Source organism: Notolepis coatsorum, assembly GCF_963971535.1.
Source record: "Notolepis coatsorum genome assembly, chromosome: 12".
NCBI classification, from domain to species: Eukaryota; Metazoa; Chordata; class Actinopteri; order Aulopiformes; family Paralepididae; genus Notolepis; species Notolepis coatsorum.
In genome coordinates this window covers 105,559,452-105,576,877 of record NC_140176.1, presented here as the reverse complement: position 1 = coordinate 105,576,877, position 17,426 = coordinate 105,559,452, and the positions used below count along the sequence as shown (strand labels likewise).

Here is a 17,426-nt window from a genome sequence, read left to right as displayed (position 1 = left end):
AGTCCAGAGATATGTGTGACCAGGGTCGTTTAGGAATAGGAAGTGGTCGGAGGAGACCCGCCGGTGCCCGTCGAGAGGTCTTACTACGTGCGCACACCGGACAGGCCGCCACAAAGGAACGCGTATACCCCTCCACTGTCGGCCACCAGAACCTCCTACGGATACATTCCAGGGTCCTGGTTGCCCCTGGGTGGCTGGTGAGGGATGACGCATGTGCCCACTGTAGCAAGCGTGAGCGCGCCGCCTTGGGAACATACGACCGTCCCGGAGGACCCCCACCCGGATCGGGCTCCCGCGTTAGCGCCGACCTTACCACCCTCTCTATGCCCCAAGACACGGGTGCCAAAATCAAGGCCGGTGGAATAATGGGATGGGGCTGCTCCTCCCGACCAGGAAGATCAAACTGGCGCGACAAAGCGTCAGGTTTGATATTCTTGGAGCCGGGTCTATAGGAGATGGTAAATCGAAATCGTGTGAAGAACAACGTCCACCTGGCCTGGCGAGCGTTAAGGCGTTTAGCCCCTTGGATGTAAGCCAAGTTCTTATGATCAGTCCAAACAATGAAAGGATGTGTCGCCCCCTCTAACCAATGTCTCCACTCCTCCAGTGCCAATTTGATCGCCAATAACTCCCGATTACCCACGTCATAATTACGCTCGGCTGGTGACAGACGGCGAGAGAAAAAACCACACGGGTGCACTTTCCCATCCTTTAAGCATCTCTGAGAGAGCACCCCCCCCACCGCGATGTCAGAGGCATCCACCTCCACAATGAACGGAACCTCTGCGTCATGGCGGATCAATACAGGAGCGGATGTAAATCGACGTTTAAGATTGCAGAAGGCCGACTCTGCCCTAGGCGACCATTCAAAGCCAGGGAGAGAGGACTTAGTGAGAGCTGTTAATGGATTGGCTAAGGCGCTAAAGTTGCGAATAAAGCGCCTGTAAAAATTTGCAAAGCCCAAAAACCGTTGTAACCCCTTGAGCGACGAAGGCCGTGGCCAGTCCAAAACTGCACTCACCTTGGCTGGATCCATGCGCAGATCGCCCTTTGTCAACACAAAGCCCAGGAAGGACACGGTGTCAGTGTGAAACACACACTTCTCAGCCTTAATGAATAGTTGATGCTTGAGGAGATGGTCTAGCACCTCCCGAACGTGCAGTTGGTGTTGAACCATATCGCGAGAAAAAATCAGAATATCATCTAAGTAAACAAACACCGACACCCCAATCAAGTCTCGCAGCACGTCGTTAACTAGGGCTTGGAAGACTGCCGGAGCATTAGCCAAACCAAAGGGCATGACCAAATACTCATAGTGCCCATTGGGTGTGTTAAATGCAGTCTTCCACTCGTCTCCTTCTCTAATCCTGACCAGATTGTATGCATTACGTAAGTCAAGTTTAGAAAAGACCTGTGCCCCCTGTAAGCACTCAAAGGCCGTGTCCATGAGAGGTAAAGGATATCGGTTCTTGATGGAAACGTCATTCAATCCCCTATAATCAATGCACGGGCGCTGATCCCCATCTTTCTTATCAACAAAGAAGAAGCCAGCGCCGGCAGGGGAAGTGGACGGGCGTATGTGCCCCGCAAGCAATGCCTCCTCTATGTAGGTGTTCATGGCCAAGGTTTCGGGGCGTGAGAGAGAGAACATTCGCCAGCGAGGCGGGGAGGTACCGGGTAGAAGATTAATGGGACAGTCGTATGATCTATGAGGCGGAAGTGCTTTAGCACGCGTTTTGCTAAAAACGGCCGCCAGGTCCCAATAGATCTCAGGCACCCCTATCAAATCGGGATTAGAGGGTAGATCAGAATCTGCCACGCTCCCCACCATCCTGGAGAAAGAGGGAGGAGACAAAAGGGAAGAGGGGGGGGAAGACAAGGGTTTGGGCAAACTCCCGCTGACGATCGACTTGACGTCGGCCGCCGTTGAGAGTTCGCCCATGCTCCAATTAATAATATGAACACGTGACGACAACCAGGGATGACCCAACACCATGACAGAATAGGGGGAAAAGATGACAAAAAATGTAACCTATTCCCACTCCCCACCCGCCACCCGGATGTGTAATGAAACCGTGCGCTGGGTGACGCTCCCACTGCCCAGGGGCCGACCGTCCAGGGCGTAAACCGGTAAGGGAACCCCTAAATCCTCCACTGGGGTTCCCCACTCCTTCACCAATCCCACGTGAATAAAATTGCCCGCTGCCCCTGAGTCAATGAGAGCCTTAGTTCCCCTAATGTCACCCCCACAGTTGATCGCCACCTCAAAAAATTTACGTGAATCAGTGGGCTTGGCAGGGATGAGCCCACCTGCTGACGCTTTCTCGAAGCCTGACGGCGCACCTTCTATTCCCGACTGGCGCCGAGCTGATACAGCCTGGACCCGACAGCTGCCGAAGCGGTGACCGGTGCGACCGCACCGGAAACAGCGTCGCTCTTTGATGAAGCGCTGCCTCTCGTCGTCCGAGAGCGACAGCGCTCCAAGCTGCATGGATTCATCACCCAGTGGCCCACTCGTATAATGCATGGATGTATCAACACCAGGAGAAGAAGGAAAACATACCTGGGTGTTGTTGACACGCTCCTTCTCCCTCTCCTGGTGCCGATTGTCCATCTTGATGGCGGTGTTGATCAGCACTTCCAGCTGCTCTGGGATCTCACGCGCGGAGAGCGCATCTCGCATCCACGCTGAGAGTCCCCTGACGAACAGAAACACGCAGACGTTCTCCGACCAAGCTGTCTCCCGAGCCAAGATCCGAAAATTTATAGCGTAAGCTGCGACCGTGCGGAGGCCCTGCCGGCAGTCGAGAAGACGACCGCCAGCCTCGAAGACCGAGAGTACCCGGGAAGTATCGAATACTCTTCTCAACTCCCGGGTAAAGGCGTCCAGACTGTCGCAGATTATCGCTCCCGCCTCTAATTCCGCCGTAGCCCAGGAGAGAGCTTGACCGGTGAGTAGCGTGATAATATACGCTACCTGTGCTATCTCCGATGGAAATGATCGTGGTTGCAGCCGGAAAACGAGTAGACACTGGGTGATGAATTCCCGACATCCATCCGGTGATCCATCATAGCGAGCGGGCGCCTGCAGTCGTGGCTCGTGGGACCGTTCCTGGACCCCGAACACCCCCCGACTCTCCTCTGCGTGGACCGCTGCTTCTCCCGTCGCCGACTGAACTCCAGCCACTCCTTCTTGGGCTTGTCGGGCTGTGGCCAACGCCGACTGCGCCACCGCTTGGGATGAGCCGACGATCCCGTTGAGTCGGACTAACTCGGCGCTGACCAGCTGTTGATGTTCTTCCATCCGCTCCTGGGCCGCCCTCTGCGCCTGGAGCATCTCCATGATTGCCTCCATGGAACTCTGATGGTCAGGTCTTCTGTCAGGAATGGAGGTAGGTGAGTTCCAATGGGTGAAGGCAATCACAGAGACGGAGAGTGTTTACTCTTGAACAGGTTCGACTTTAATAGTAAGAACACAAGAGTAATTTCTAAGAGAGATAAATGCTAAATAGCACAGGCAGGAAATAAGGTAAATAGGAGCTTATTGGAGGTCCGGAGTTGAACCGTCTGCGTTTTCCCCAAACGCAATTAGTGAAGACCTGACAATGAACAAGCAGAAGACAGGTAGGTTACATAGACACCAATACCAACATTCCACACACACCCCCGTGACAGCCAATCAGGAACCACCCCTAAGTGACAGCACTAATTGACAGGGAAAGGACAGGTGACAAGCCCAGTGACATATGCCAGGAGTGTGGGTGGTCACCGACCTCAGTCGGTGTCCAGAACGTAACACAGTATTACTATAAACAATCTGTTTATGTATAACAACAGGAGTTTTACTGCTCATGACCAACTTGCACAGCACAAGTGTATTAAAAGACAATCTATTTTCAACATTAAGCCAAGAGAGGCAGGCATGCATACGGCTCACATTAGACCTTAGTGAGCAGCCCAGTACCAACCGTGCTGCCCTGTTTTGGACCACCTGGAGCTTCCTGAGGTCACCACTGGCAGCAGATGACCACATTGTAGATGTAGAGCAATAGTCAAGATGACATAAAACTAAACTTGCTCTTCCCATTTTCAAAACAATATAATTAATATGCTGAGACCAAGACAGAGTGCAATCCAGCATCACTCCAAGGAGTTTAGTACTTTCAACTTGTTGAACTGCAGAATTCCACAAGTTTAAATAAAAAAAAAAAAGCTTTGGATTTGTAGATAACCTGTGCCTTGTTCCCAACACAATACATTTAGTCTTGGAGATGTTAAGGAAAAGTCTATTACATACTACCCAGCCATGCACAACTTTAAGTTCTCTGCTCAAAACTTCATTAAGTACATTGCATGATGGTGCAGCGTAATACAATGTTGAATCATCTGCATAAAGAACTGTTGTAGCACATTTGGTAGCCCAAGATAGGTTATTAGTAAATACAGAGAAGAGCAAAGGTCCTAGGCAACTTCCTTGCCGAACGCCACACTCTAGACCTCTGCTACTGGACAGGCCATTTAGACCTCTGTGATCTAGAGGACAAATAACGACGTTATATGAGTACTGACTAAGCGTCCCGCTCTTAAGCCATTCCGAGATATACCTCATCTCATGTACCTAAATACGCCCATCACCTGCCGGGCCCCGCCCCTATAGTGACCTAACACACTGTGGCCCATACCCACACACTCCTGCTACCCTACCAAAGGATGGGAAGCAGGAAAGGCTACAGACCCCAGAACCGCCTGGGAGACAGAACCCCCGGTCATGTCCATGAGGTAAAACCTTACAAAGGGGCCCGGGGAGGACCATGAATACCCTCGCACAACCAATGGGACAGGCGCTGTTTCGATAGTGCCTTACCGGCACGAGAACCACCGTGACAGACAAAAAGCTGATCGGTAACCCTGAGGTCCTGAGTACGGCTGAGGTAAATTCCCAAAGCACGGACCGGACATGACAGGTGAAGGCCCGCATCTAACTCACTAGCGTGAGGAGGCGGATGAAACGCCTGAACCACAATATCCCTGGAGCGGAAGGAACTCCGGATATTTTTAGGCACGAAGGCAGGATTAGGCCGCAGAGTGGCACCGCAATCGGAACGAAAAGACAGGCACTCTGGATGTACCGAAAGAGCACAGAGCTCACCCACGCGTTTAGCGGAGGTGACAGCCAGCAAGAACGCGGTCTTGAAAGACAGCCGTCCCAACGGCGCTTGCTCAAGAGGCTCAAACGGGGCCAAGGACAACCGACCGAGGACCAATCGAAGATCCCAACTCGGAGCCAAAGAGCGTTGCATCGGCTTAACGCGTCGAGCGCCAAGCAGGAAACGCTTCACAAGAGGGTGGCTGAACAAGACATCCCCGTCAAACCCCTCATGATAGGAGGATATAGCTGCTGCATATACCCTCACCGTCGAAGCCGACAGTCTACCAAGGAGAGACTGGAGGTAACCAAGGACAGCATCCAGGGGGCAGGAGACTGGGTCCCGGCCCCCCGCCTTACACCACTCTTGGAACATACGCCATCTGCCCGCGTAAAGCGCAACAGTGGAGGGAGCATGCGCATTCCGGATGGTATCAACCACAGAAGGGTCCATCCTCTCCAGACTTACCCTCCCACCAGCCACACCAACAGGCGTTGGCTCAACACCGGGTACTGAAACAGCGACCCGTGTTGCTGAGAGAGGGCCGTCGCCGACCAAGGAATAACCCAAGGCGGAGCGATCAGCAGCTGGATCAAGACCGGGAACCACACTGCCGTGCCCCGGTCCGGCGCGACCAGGATCACTGTCCTGTGCTGCCTCCGTATCCGCTCCAACAGCTGACTCAACAGCTGTACAGGAGGAAAGGCATACAGAAGACCGGGCGGCCATGGAAAGATCGAGAAGGCATCCACCCCCAAGGGGGGATGATCTGCTCGACTGACCGAGAACCACAAGGGGCACTTGTGAGAACGTCAGCTCGCAAACAGATCCACGAGGCCTCCCCGAAGCGATCCCAGATCTGCCTGACTATATCGGGGCGGAGTTCCCACTCGTCGTAACGAGGACCGCCCGAGACATCATATCCGCGCCCACATTCTCTGCCCCAGGGATGTGGAGCGCACACAGACTGCGCAGCCTGCGAGATGCCCATAGCCAAAGTTCGACCGCCGCCCGGTGCAGGCGGATGGAACGAGTCCCACCCAGTCTGTTGATATACGCCGCTGCCGTCATACTGTCCGTCCTGACCAAAACGTGCTCGCCTACCACCAGGTGGTCGAACCGTTTGAGGACCAGGAGGACCGCCTTCAATTCCAACACATTGATGTGCGGGGTAGACGGGCCAGCATGGACCTTCGTCCAGCTGCCCCCCACTGCGTGGGTCCGACACGTCCCTCCCCAACCCGTGAGAGAGGCGTCGGTGAAGACCGTGACGTGTGAGCGCCTGCTGCCCATGGGGACCCCAATGGTGAGGATACCCAGCCTCCTCCAATGGGCGAGATCTCCCCATATCAACAAAGGAACCGTCAACCGTTTCCATTTGTCCCTCACCGGATCTATTCCCATAGAGAAAAACCACCTCTGTATCCTCCTCATGAAAAGGAGGCCAAGAGGAACCACCGTGTGAGCAAATGCCATCATACCGAGCAGGCACATCACTTGCAGCGCCGTGACCGTCCCTCCCAGACGGAAACCCCAGAGCGCGTGAAGGATAGACACCCTCCGCTGCTCTGAGAGGGTTACAATCATGGGCCTTGACCTCAGCGTCAAGCCCAAGTACTCCACCTGTTGACTGGGAAGAGGTGTACTCTTCTTCCAGTTCACAGCAAAACCCAGCCTAGTGAGGAATTCCACCACCAGCCTGGTATGAGACCTGGCAACCTCCTCCGAACGACTGAGGAGTAGAATGTCGTCGAGATAGAATAGAACCTGTATTCCCCGACGACGTAGAGGCTCCAGCGCAGTCGCCACGCACTTGGTGAATGTGCGGGGAGCCAGAGAATAGCCGAACGGCAACCTCTGGTACTCGTACGCTACGCCCTGAAACAGGAACCGCAGGAACTTCCTGTGAGGAGGGTAAATGGGGATGTGAAAATACGCATCCTTCAGGTCTATGGAGGTGAACCAGTCTCCCCTTCTGACAGCAAGCAGAAGGAGTTTGACGGTCAACATCCTGAATGGTCTCGCTACAATCATACGATTGAACGCAGACAGATCCAGTATAGGTCTGACCCCCCCCTTTTTCTTGGGCACCAGAAAATAACGGGAGTAGACGCCTGACATCGCGTCCTCTCTCGGGACCACGACTACGGCCTGCTTCGCCAACAGAGATTGGATCTCGTCGGCCAGGGCTGTCACTGCTTCTGACCCTGACAATAGGGTCAGCACCAAACCTGAGAACGGAGGGTGGGGTTGTGCGAACTGCAAAACAAGCCCCTCCCTCAACGTTCTTTCTATCCACCCCTCCAAACGGCATTCTTGTCGCCATATGTGAAAATAATCCCACAGCGCACCCGCCGTCAACTGACGCTGGGCCGCAAGGAACAGTAGATAGTTGGCCCGGTCCCTCCCGCTGTGCGACGCACCCAAGGGGGGACCCCGACAGAAAGGGCCGGTTTGATACGGGAGAAGCTGCCATCAAACTGGTTGACACACACCCCCCCCCCCCTGAACACCCCTCTAGCGCATGCTGAGGAGTTGTTCTACAGCTAGACACGCAAGGCATGAGGACCCCATGGGCTCCTACACGCCGTAGCCCTGCAGTGATATTGCTATCACCCAAATCACGCTCGCCTCTTCTTTGCAGACCCCTGCCGCTCTCACGGGAGTGGGAGGCGTCAGCGTGACACCCCGCCTGGCGAAGGCGAGGCTGGGGTAACCCTTGCTGTGCATTCAACAGAAGAGGCCTCGAGTCCCCCTGCTGACCAGTGTAGTTAGTGGCAGCCGTAACACCAGGCTCACCCATCACACAACGTGTGGTGCAGGAGCCACGCGACAGCACAACATTCTCACGGACAGACCCAGGCTCAGCCATCAACTGGGTGTCAGCCCCTGTCCCCATGAGAAGTGAAAAGTGGGGCCGCATGCGCTTCAAAGAAGGTTCGCGGCCCGCAGCCAAAAGAAAACGATCAGAGCCCCGCTTCCGTGGGTAACGAAGAGAGGATTGAACGGGGAGCGGGCTGCTCGCGGCAGAATGACGATGGCTTGTTTTATCCAAGCCGAATACACCAAAAATGGCTGATCCCTCGGCCGCCAAGGCTGTCGGCCTTGTGGATCCCCGTTGACTCTCCGCCCAGGGTACCACTGGCGGGGGAAACATGGCCGCCTGTCGAGGACCTCGCCACAGTCGTTGACGAGGCCGTGCTCCAACCTCTGGCTGCACAGCGTGAGGCGGTGTGGGACCCAGATCAACAACCGCCTGCGCCTCCACAGAACGACCAAAAAGTCCTTCCGTGGAAAAAGGAGTCGTGAGGAGAGAAAACCTATCCTCTTCCCCAAGAGGAGAGTGCTCCAACCAGACATGCCTAACAACAAACGTTGATAGCACCCTAATCCTGCCCGCAGTTATATCTTGCGACTGATTCAAGATCTCTATAACACCACAAACATGCAACATGTTTACAATGTCGGCTGGACCCATAGCCCCACTACCCGACGCCAATGTGGATAGGAAAATAGCCAGCTGAGCCATAACACTGGCCGCCGCTACAAACCATCCTGCAGCAGTATACCACTCATCCGTCCATACTGCCACCCTCCGAGCCGATTCGCTCTCAAGCATCGGCCGGGTGGGACATCGTTCATCCCCGCCGGGGCACAGGAACAAAGCTACCTGGCTACTTAGCCATGGTACACCCGGCCTGCACCCTGTTGTTAGCCCTTTACCCGTAAAAAAGGTAAATAAGACGAAACCCCCCACATTAGCAACCGACTGACCTTCATCAATGAACCGGGCAAGAGGAGGGAAAAGCGGCAACGTCCCGCGGCGGGGAATATTAGAACAACGACCCATTTCAGCATCAACATTAGCATTAGCAGTAGCATTAGTAGCATTAGTGTAAGCAGCATGCTCCAGGATAGCCAGGAAATCGTCCACTGCAGTGGAACGTTCACCAAGCCACCCTGCCCCTGGAGCCGAAACACACTCCACAACATTACTAACACCAACATCAATGCCTGATGACACAGGGCCTACCTGTGTACAAGCCGGCTCGATAGCCAACCTTGCACGCTGCTCCTTGATCTGCTGCCACCAGACGAGGAAACATCAGAATAGGCCCGACGTGTCGCTGAAACATGCCCCGAAGATTCCAGGGGTAAGCAAACCTCCGGTAAACTTTCAACATTACTAGTTACATAAGGCGACTTGCGACCGTTAACGAAAATAGAGGAAGGGTGTTTGGTGACCATGCCTAGTATCTTTTTTTTTTTTTATATTTTTTTTATTATTGCAAAACAAAAAATTATTAAAAGTCAGTACTCAACACACAATGCATAATGAAACTTTCAGTAAAGGTGGTTATAATATATGCAAGTACAGAAACAGGATAAAACAAAAATAGTCTATAATAACATTTTAGCCGTATACAGTGTATATCCAGCGAAATTACAGTTATATAAATGTTAGTATATAATATACCCCTAATACCTATTTTCTAAAACCCTACACACATATGCTCCAGCTCAACCCCCCCCCTCCCGGACCCCCTCTTGGATAGTACCTCCATTATCCCTCACTCCTAACCAGACACTACCATTATAAGCTAGCTTTTATTCTCTCCACCACTTCTAACCACATTGACATTTTGGATTCATTGAGCCCCAGAATTCTTGCTGTAGATATTTCTTGATATATCACATCGAGATATGTAAGAAACCACACTTTTCGGCACATTTTTTCCGGTTGAAACCAACGTGATGCGATCAGTTTTTTAGCTACTGTGATACCCGATAAAACCAATCTTTTTAGTTGTGGATTCACTGCAAACTCAAAAACATCATTCAATAGTAATACCGCAGGGTGTACAGGTATATTCCAAAATACGAGTATTGATAATTGTTGGGACACATCTTTCCAGAATGCCTTAACTGGTGGGCAGTCCCAATACATGTGCATAAATGTTCCTTCGTCCCCATTTGTACATTGGGAGCATTTGGAGTCTTGTATAAGCCCCATTTTGCACAGCCTTATAGGAGTCAAGTATGTCCTGTGAATATAGTTCAGATTGATTTGTTGATGATCCGGGTTCCTTGATGTAAGTCGGACATTTGCCCAGGCTCCTTGCCAATCAAAGTCATATTCCAGGTCTGGTATATCCCTCCTCCAGACAGTGTCTATTTGAAGGGTTTCATACGAGGACGTTAGTAATTGATAATAAAAACTTGATACAAAACCTCCCAATGTATCTCTTTCATAGAAAAATTTGTGGTATCTGTGGTGTTCAATTGGTACGAGTAATGGAACACCGTGAGATCTCATACAAAGTCGTAACTGTATGTAAAAAAGCCATGTGGACTCGGTGAGGTTAAACTTTATGCATATTTCGACATAACTACAGAGGCCCTTGTTATTAAAAATATCCCCTAATGAGTGTATGCCTTTCTCTTCCCATATAGGGAATCTTATAGGTCGTTTTCCCTAGTATCTTATAGAGTAAGCCTCTATAGGGGTGGGGCCCGGCAGGTGATGGGCGTATTTGTTTTTTCGTTGATGGTGTACAATAGGTACATGAGATGAGGTATATCTCGGAATGGCTTAAGAGCGGGACGCGATGGCCAAGTACGATAATATAACTTAGTATCCACTTTAAAGCAGAAGAGTTAAAACCATAACATTTAAGTTTCTCAACCAGTAGAGAATGGTCCAGCACATCAAATGCAGCACTAAAATCTAACAGCACAGCTCCCACCAGCATAGAGTTATCTATAGCTTTAAGCCAGTCATCAGTCATCTGTATCAAGGCAGTAGAAGTAGAGTGACCAGCTCTATAGGCATGTTGAGAATCTGTTGCAAGCTTGTTTGAAACAAAATACAAATTTGTGAATGCACCAACTTTTCCATGATTTTGGACAGGTAAAATACTGTAGGTCTTAGCACTTTACTATCCAGGTTATCTTCTAGGCCTGCTAACTTACTATCAGGAAGAGAGCGGAGTAACCGCTCCACCTCACTGACTCCAGCCTGATGAAATCCAAATTCACACATTTTGTCTTTCATTATAATATACTTAATACAGTCATTTGTTTTAAGGTTCTTTGAAATATTCATAGCCTGCCTTAGTTTCGATACTTTACCCACATAATAATCATTAAAATGATTTGCAATCTCACCTGGTTTCGTGAGAACAAATCCATTTGATTCCACTAAGGGTGTGCACACAGTTGTCTTTCGACCCATCATTTCATTAAAAACATTCCATATTTGTTTGCTCTGTTTCTTGCATCATATAACAACATACTAGAACTACTGGTTTTAAATAAGGCACGTGGACTTGCACACAGTTTGCTTCAATGTCTTCCCTCATCAGATCATAACGTATTTTGGCAGGTAAATTATTTTGAACATAAATAGCCACTCCACCTCCAAACTTATTTCTATCTTTTCTAAAAACTGAGAAACCCTCAATAGCTACATTTGAATATTTATGTGAAGAAATAGATATTAACACATTGCCCGCCGGGCATTGTACCCATCTAATGCCCCTATCTGCCAGCGCTATAAGTCTATGGAGTGGCTCACCTTCTTTGCAGGGCTATAACTTTTTTAATTGTATTGCTATATTGACATTACTATGGCCCATTCAACATCGATTATCTATCGTTCAGGATGTGGGAACGTTATACTTTTTCATTCATACATTCATACAAAAATACCTTCTAGAATATAAGTATGTTTTTATCGTTTTCTGCAGTAATTCCTAGAACGTGAGTTATAGGCCTAAACGCATATATAGATTATCGATTGCCGTTTCCTCCCTATACACGCTATATTAAAAAATTAAACTGTATATGATCGGTATACGTTATGCTTCATCATTCGTGGAGGAAAGGGGGGGGGGGCGTTTATAATTCCCCGATCATCAGTAAATGCTTTATGTAGTATGGGTGGATATATTGATCAGATGGTTTGCAAACAAGGAAACTCACAATTGGGTTGAAAATAACGTTAGTGTCCTCTTACTGTGCGCCAATGAGACTGGCGGTGAAAGATCCCAGGTATACGACGTTGATCGCCTAGGTCCATTTCCGGTTTGTATGTTGCAATAAACGCCGAAATCATATCGATTATTAAGTTTAGAAAGCGATCCATTATGTACATTGTGTCTGTCGGGAGTCATGCAACTATATCTGACGGTCGGATGAATTTAATCGACGCACAGCCCCCATATCCTGTAGGTGAGTGTAACTCGCCCGACCATCCACCAGGCGCCGGTATTGAGCCGTCGTTGCCTTCACCTGTAGGGTCCAGCTGCAGTGTCGCGGCTGTATATATGAATTATGAATGCCATGGCGATTTTTTTTTATATTGATCTCAATAATGCTGTACAGCGTTTCCGGCGGTGGATGTGTTAATGTCAAATTGGGGTAAAGAAATATAGTAATTGTTGGTACAGAAACAGTAGCAGAGGTCTTGCAGTCTGTTCACGGCATTCTGCAAGAAAGGAAGCTCTTATCTCCATGCTCATAATGTGACTGACCTAAAAAGCAACAAAGGCCTAATTTTAAAGACCCCATAAAGGACCATATCATGTGAAACGCAATCCAGCCCCGAAATCATTGGACAGAAAGACAACAATAACAACCAAACGGCCTGTACGAAAACAAGAAAGGGAGGAAGAAACACACGGATCAAACTATTTTTTGTTTTCATTTCCATTTCAGAGTTGTTATTGAGCTAATTGTTGTATATGGCTAACGTCCTCCTATTAGATGTTTACATACGCGAACAACAGCAATCTGGTCATTCCATACTCATGTGGGTGCGGGAGAGGCTAGATATTGTTGTAGTTCAGTGAGCCAGGAGGTATAGGATCTATTATAGGGTAAAAGATATATATAGATGAATTAGTGAGGCCACAGACGTAGCATTATCCCCAGAAGCCCATAGCGGACCATTCATCAACACTGCCCTGACTGACAGTAGGTGCTCATCAGACGTAGCTCCTTCTCTCTCCTGCGGCACATTAACTTCGCCTCTCTCCCTCCATCCCTCCCTCCCTCTCCCTCCCGCTGTTTCTGTATCTCTCACATGGCCATATTCCCAGTGCCCTGAGACTTCTGTGCCTGCATCCCTGGACATGAACCTCCCTGGCCTGCTGCCTCTCATGTCTCGCATGAGTGGGGGGTTGCAGCAGCATCTCCTGGGGCACGACGTCACCTCGCCCTGCAGCCTGGACGAGGCTCACGACGCAGCCAGGAGTGAGTGGGTTATTATTCCTGATGCTGCCGCCTTATAGACAAATTAACCATAGGAGTCCTATAGTGTTCCTAAATTTCTTCTGCACATGCTGGTTACTACAGAAACACTATGGAGGATCTAGCCTTTCTATGGTTAAGCTATTGGAGTAGTGATTCACCAAACATGTCTGTAATATTCCACTACAGAAATACTATGGTGAATCACTACAGTATCTCGTTAGTAAATCTCTAGTGTGCGACAGTGGCTCAGGAGGTAGAGCAGTCGTCTGGCAATCCAGAGGGTCCCGGTTCCATTCCCACTCCTCCCGAGCAGCGTGTTGATGTGTCCTTGAGCAAGACACTTAATTAACCCCTAATTGCTCCCGATGAGCAGGTTGGCACCTTGCATGGTCGCCACCGCCGTCTTTGTGTGAATGTGTGAGTGAATGTGTGAATGAATGGGTCAAATGTGAGTAACTAATTGTAAAGCGCTTTGGATAAAAGCGCTATATAAAAAAGCAGCCATTTAGAAAACCATGGTTTATATCGTATGGGGCTAATGGAGCTTCTTGATATCTATGTTAGCCTAACACCAAGAACTAGGCTACTTGTATTGTATCTGAAGTAGGGAAGACTTGTAGTGTTTCTTTTTAGTGCTGTGATATAACAGGCAACTGTTGAGTTATCCCGTTGATTGACTACGAAATCTTCCACAGAGTGCATGAGGTCAGTGTCTGAATGGGATTATTTACGCTATGCAATCTCTCCATTTAGCATTTGACACTCTTATCTTGGCCCAGAAACACTTAATCCGCACCACTGTGTTAATTCCCAATCTCAGACCAGGTTGAGATCACCTTACGGGACCGCCGAAGAGCAAGGAGCGGCCTGACAACCACGGGTCTCCTTTCTGACGGAAACAGAGCCCTCATCACTTACCTCGCTCAGGAAAAGGACAGCAGGTTGGCAAAGATTTGTGTTTTTTTTTTTTTTTTTTTATTATGTTTTTGGTAGGTTTTTATTGTTTTTACTACCGGGCAGTCCAGTAGAGAGAGAGAGAGAGGAAGAATGGGAGACAGAGCAGGGGGAAGACATTCGGCAAGGAACGCCAGGTCCGGGAATCGAACCCGGGTTGGCCGTGCCGCAACGCAGCGCGTTACGTGGTTCGCCACTGGGGCGCCCCAAAGATTTGTGTTTCTGTAGTTATGTGTCTTAAAAGGGCCACTTTGTTGGGTTGCAACCTCAATCCTAATGTTCTATTGTGAGGAGGACGTATGATAGTCGGACATATCACCAATGTGTTCCGTGTGTTGAGAGCCTGGCCGCACTCTGTCGGGGAACAGACCTCTAGTTAGATTCGATCAGATTAAAATGTCTTGTCATTATACAGCACAAGTACAGTATAACGAAAAGAAGTTTGGCATCCAACCAGAGTGCAAATGTAACAGTAAAGTGCAACAGCAATATAACAAGTGATTCAACTGGGTACAAAATATACAAATTAGTACTACTGAGTGTAGTGCTAATAACATGTATGTACAGAGTTGTAGTATAATATCTACACAGTGATACAGGTATAAAGACAGTATGGTAGTAGCCATACTGGCCAGCAGCGTAACTAGTAAGAGTAGAATATGTACAGATATAGATATAGATATAGTATCTACATATATGTAAAAGGACTATGTGCAGGTAAGTACAGACAGGTGTGGATAGATATATATGCGGGGAGAATAAATATATATATATATTATATATATATAAATACAGGCGCTAACTATTTTCAACTGTAGTTAAGCCCAACTCGAGGAAAGGAGAAATGGTTGAGGAAATAGTCTCTGCAGTTTACTGAGACACAGAACATGTTGTTACGCTTTATATCGTATTACCACATCATGTCCTCCTCACAACCGGATGATAGGATTCAGGTTTAAACATTTTGAAATGCCCCCTTTAGATATATTGTAGAAACCCGCACTGTGACCCTTCTCTTAACTTGTGTTGTTCTGTTCCAGGTTCCAGAACGGGGGTGCTCCTAAACACCCACCCATGTAGGAGCTTGATCGTCTCGATACCAAGATCTACTCTCGAAGTGAAGTGTACTGTTACTTTTGTGTTAATCACAATGTACCAAAGATGAACCCAGTTCTGTTCACGTCAGCTCAATCGCCTCGACTAAACATATTTATATTCCTTAGGATACATTTTTTTCCCCTCACATAAAGACAAAAGACGTGTTGTGGACCAGTGGCGTTGTTAGCCCTGGGCTTCCGGGGCTTTAGCCCCGGATGTTTTTCTCCTAGCCCCGGAGCTTAAAAAAAATAAAAAATTATTGTTTACATTTTTTTTTTTTTTTTTTTTTTTACGATGTCAGCATCCCCATTGTCTGTGCTGAATGTTTGTTAGTGTTTGGTATTTTTTGTTGGTTTTTAGTACTTTTAAACATCAATTTTTAGTAAGTAGTTTTCATTTGATCCTATCGTTTTTTCATTCACCGATTTGTGGACTTTTTTTAGTGTTCTGAAAGGCGTCTTATAAATAAAATGCATTATTATTATTATCATCCAGGAGGGAAAAGACACTTTGGATAGTAGGGACTGCATCACTGCCTGTCCTGACCAGGAAACACTTTGCAACTGTGATCTCCTCTGGCAGTAGTTGGATATTGTAATGTGTGGCGAGGGGTTGCAGCAATTCCACTGAGAGAAACTGGTCTGAGGCTGGATAACATGCCTGTATGCCTCTCATAAGTTGTTATCCAACTCATGAGAACCTGCTCTCAAGCTCTTGCAGCATTCTGCCGAGGACTGGATAGAACAGTCTCTGTCTCAGCTGATCTCCTGAGCTGAGGTCTGAGCTTGTGCCACAAGATGACTCAACTACATACTCGTCCATCCTTTTCTGCTTCCTCCTTTGGCTGGTAGTATGTTCCTCAATTCCAAGGCTATTACATATGGCCTTTGTCCTGTTATACATGTCCACTGCCATCTCTGAGCGATAACCTTTGAGTGTGTCCTGCACTGTGCTTTTAAATAGTACAGATAGGTATTGAAGATGTGCACTTTAACGCAGCAGCACCTGGAGCCATCCATACCCATGTCCAGTGTCCACTGACAAAGTCATGCTCATGATACTGTGATAAACTATAATAAGCTTTAATCGAACCCTGGTTCATTTCCTCGGATAGTCCGGTTGGTTTGGGGTGGTGTGAAAGCTCATTCACTCTTGCAAGTGAACCCTGCTGCAGTTCATTTGAGATGTGAATGCAAAGCGGACCAAAGGCAGGAAAAGACCCAACAATCTAATATTTTTTTTATGAGAAGACTGAAACATATGTATATAATGAAACACACAATACCGTCTTTTTTCGATTGCTTAAGCATAATTTTGAAAACGGGGCTCGGTGTTTCAAAACACACAATTAGCACAACCACACACACAATTATCAGAACACCTCAGATCCTTTGCTAAATTAAACACTTGTCAAAACCATACACTAATTTATAAAAACTACATTTTGTTACCATATGAAACACACGTTTCATATGACTTAATTCTGTTTGAACCAGTTACACTCTGCTGTGCTTAACCTAAAACACATTTAGCAATTATACTTCTCAGTGATTAGAGTACTGTAAGTGAAGTACGCAGAGAATGTGCAAATATACAATAAATTCACCAAATACTACACAAGACCAATGCGGTAGACTGATGAAAATATAATTTATTTATCTCCATATACCCAAATCAATGATGCAGACTGATGAAGAAAAAAACATTTTCTCTCCATATACCCAAATCAATGATGCAGACTGATGAAAATATAAATGTTCTCTCCATATAACCAAATCAGTCAACATTTCAACATGGAGAATCACAACAAAACATGTCCCAGTTTTCATGCTACTATGTGCATAACACTGTAAGCTCAGCAAATATCAGACAAACATAAAATACTGTATCCAGTACAGGTTAATATTACAGTAAAACAAAAATTTTAAATTTTTAAATAGAGTACAGAAAATACTAGACATAATATCTTTG

The 17,426-nt window shown here is 47.9% G+C and overlaps 1 protein-coding gene across 1 annotated transcript in view; it reads left to right on the top strand.

The window, feature by feature from the left end:
- Nucleotides 1-17,426, top strand: part of LOC311238006 (leucine-rich repeat-containing protein 9-like) — a gene marked incomplete at both ends in the record, with an annotated part of 129,840 nt that overhangs the window by 89,791 nt on the left and 22,623 nt on the right. Inside the window, 2 exon segments of the mRNA XM_084325974.1 lie at nt 13,250-13,403; nt 15,398-15,474. Coding sequence (XP_084182100.1) covers nt 13,250-13,403; nt 15,398-15,474 — 231 coding nt within the window.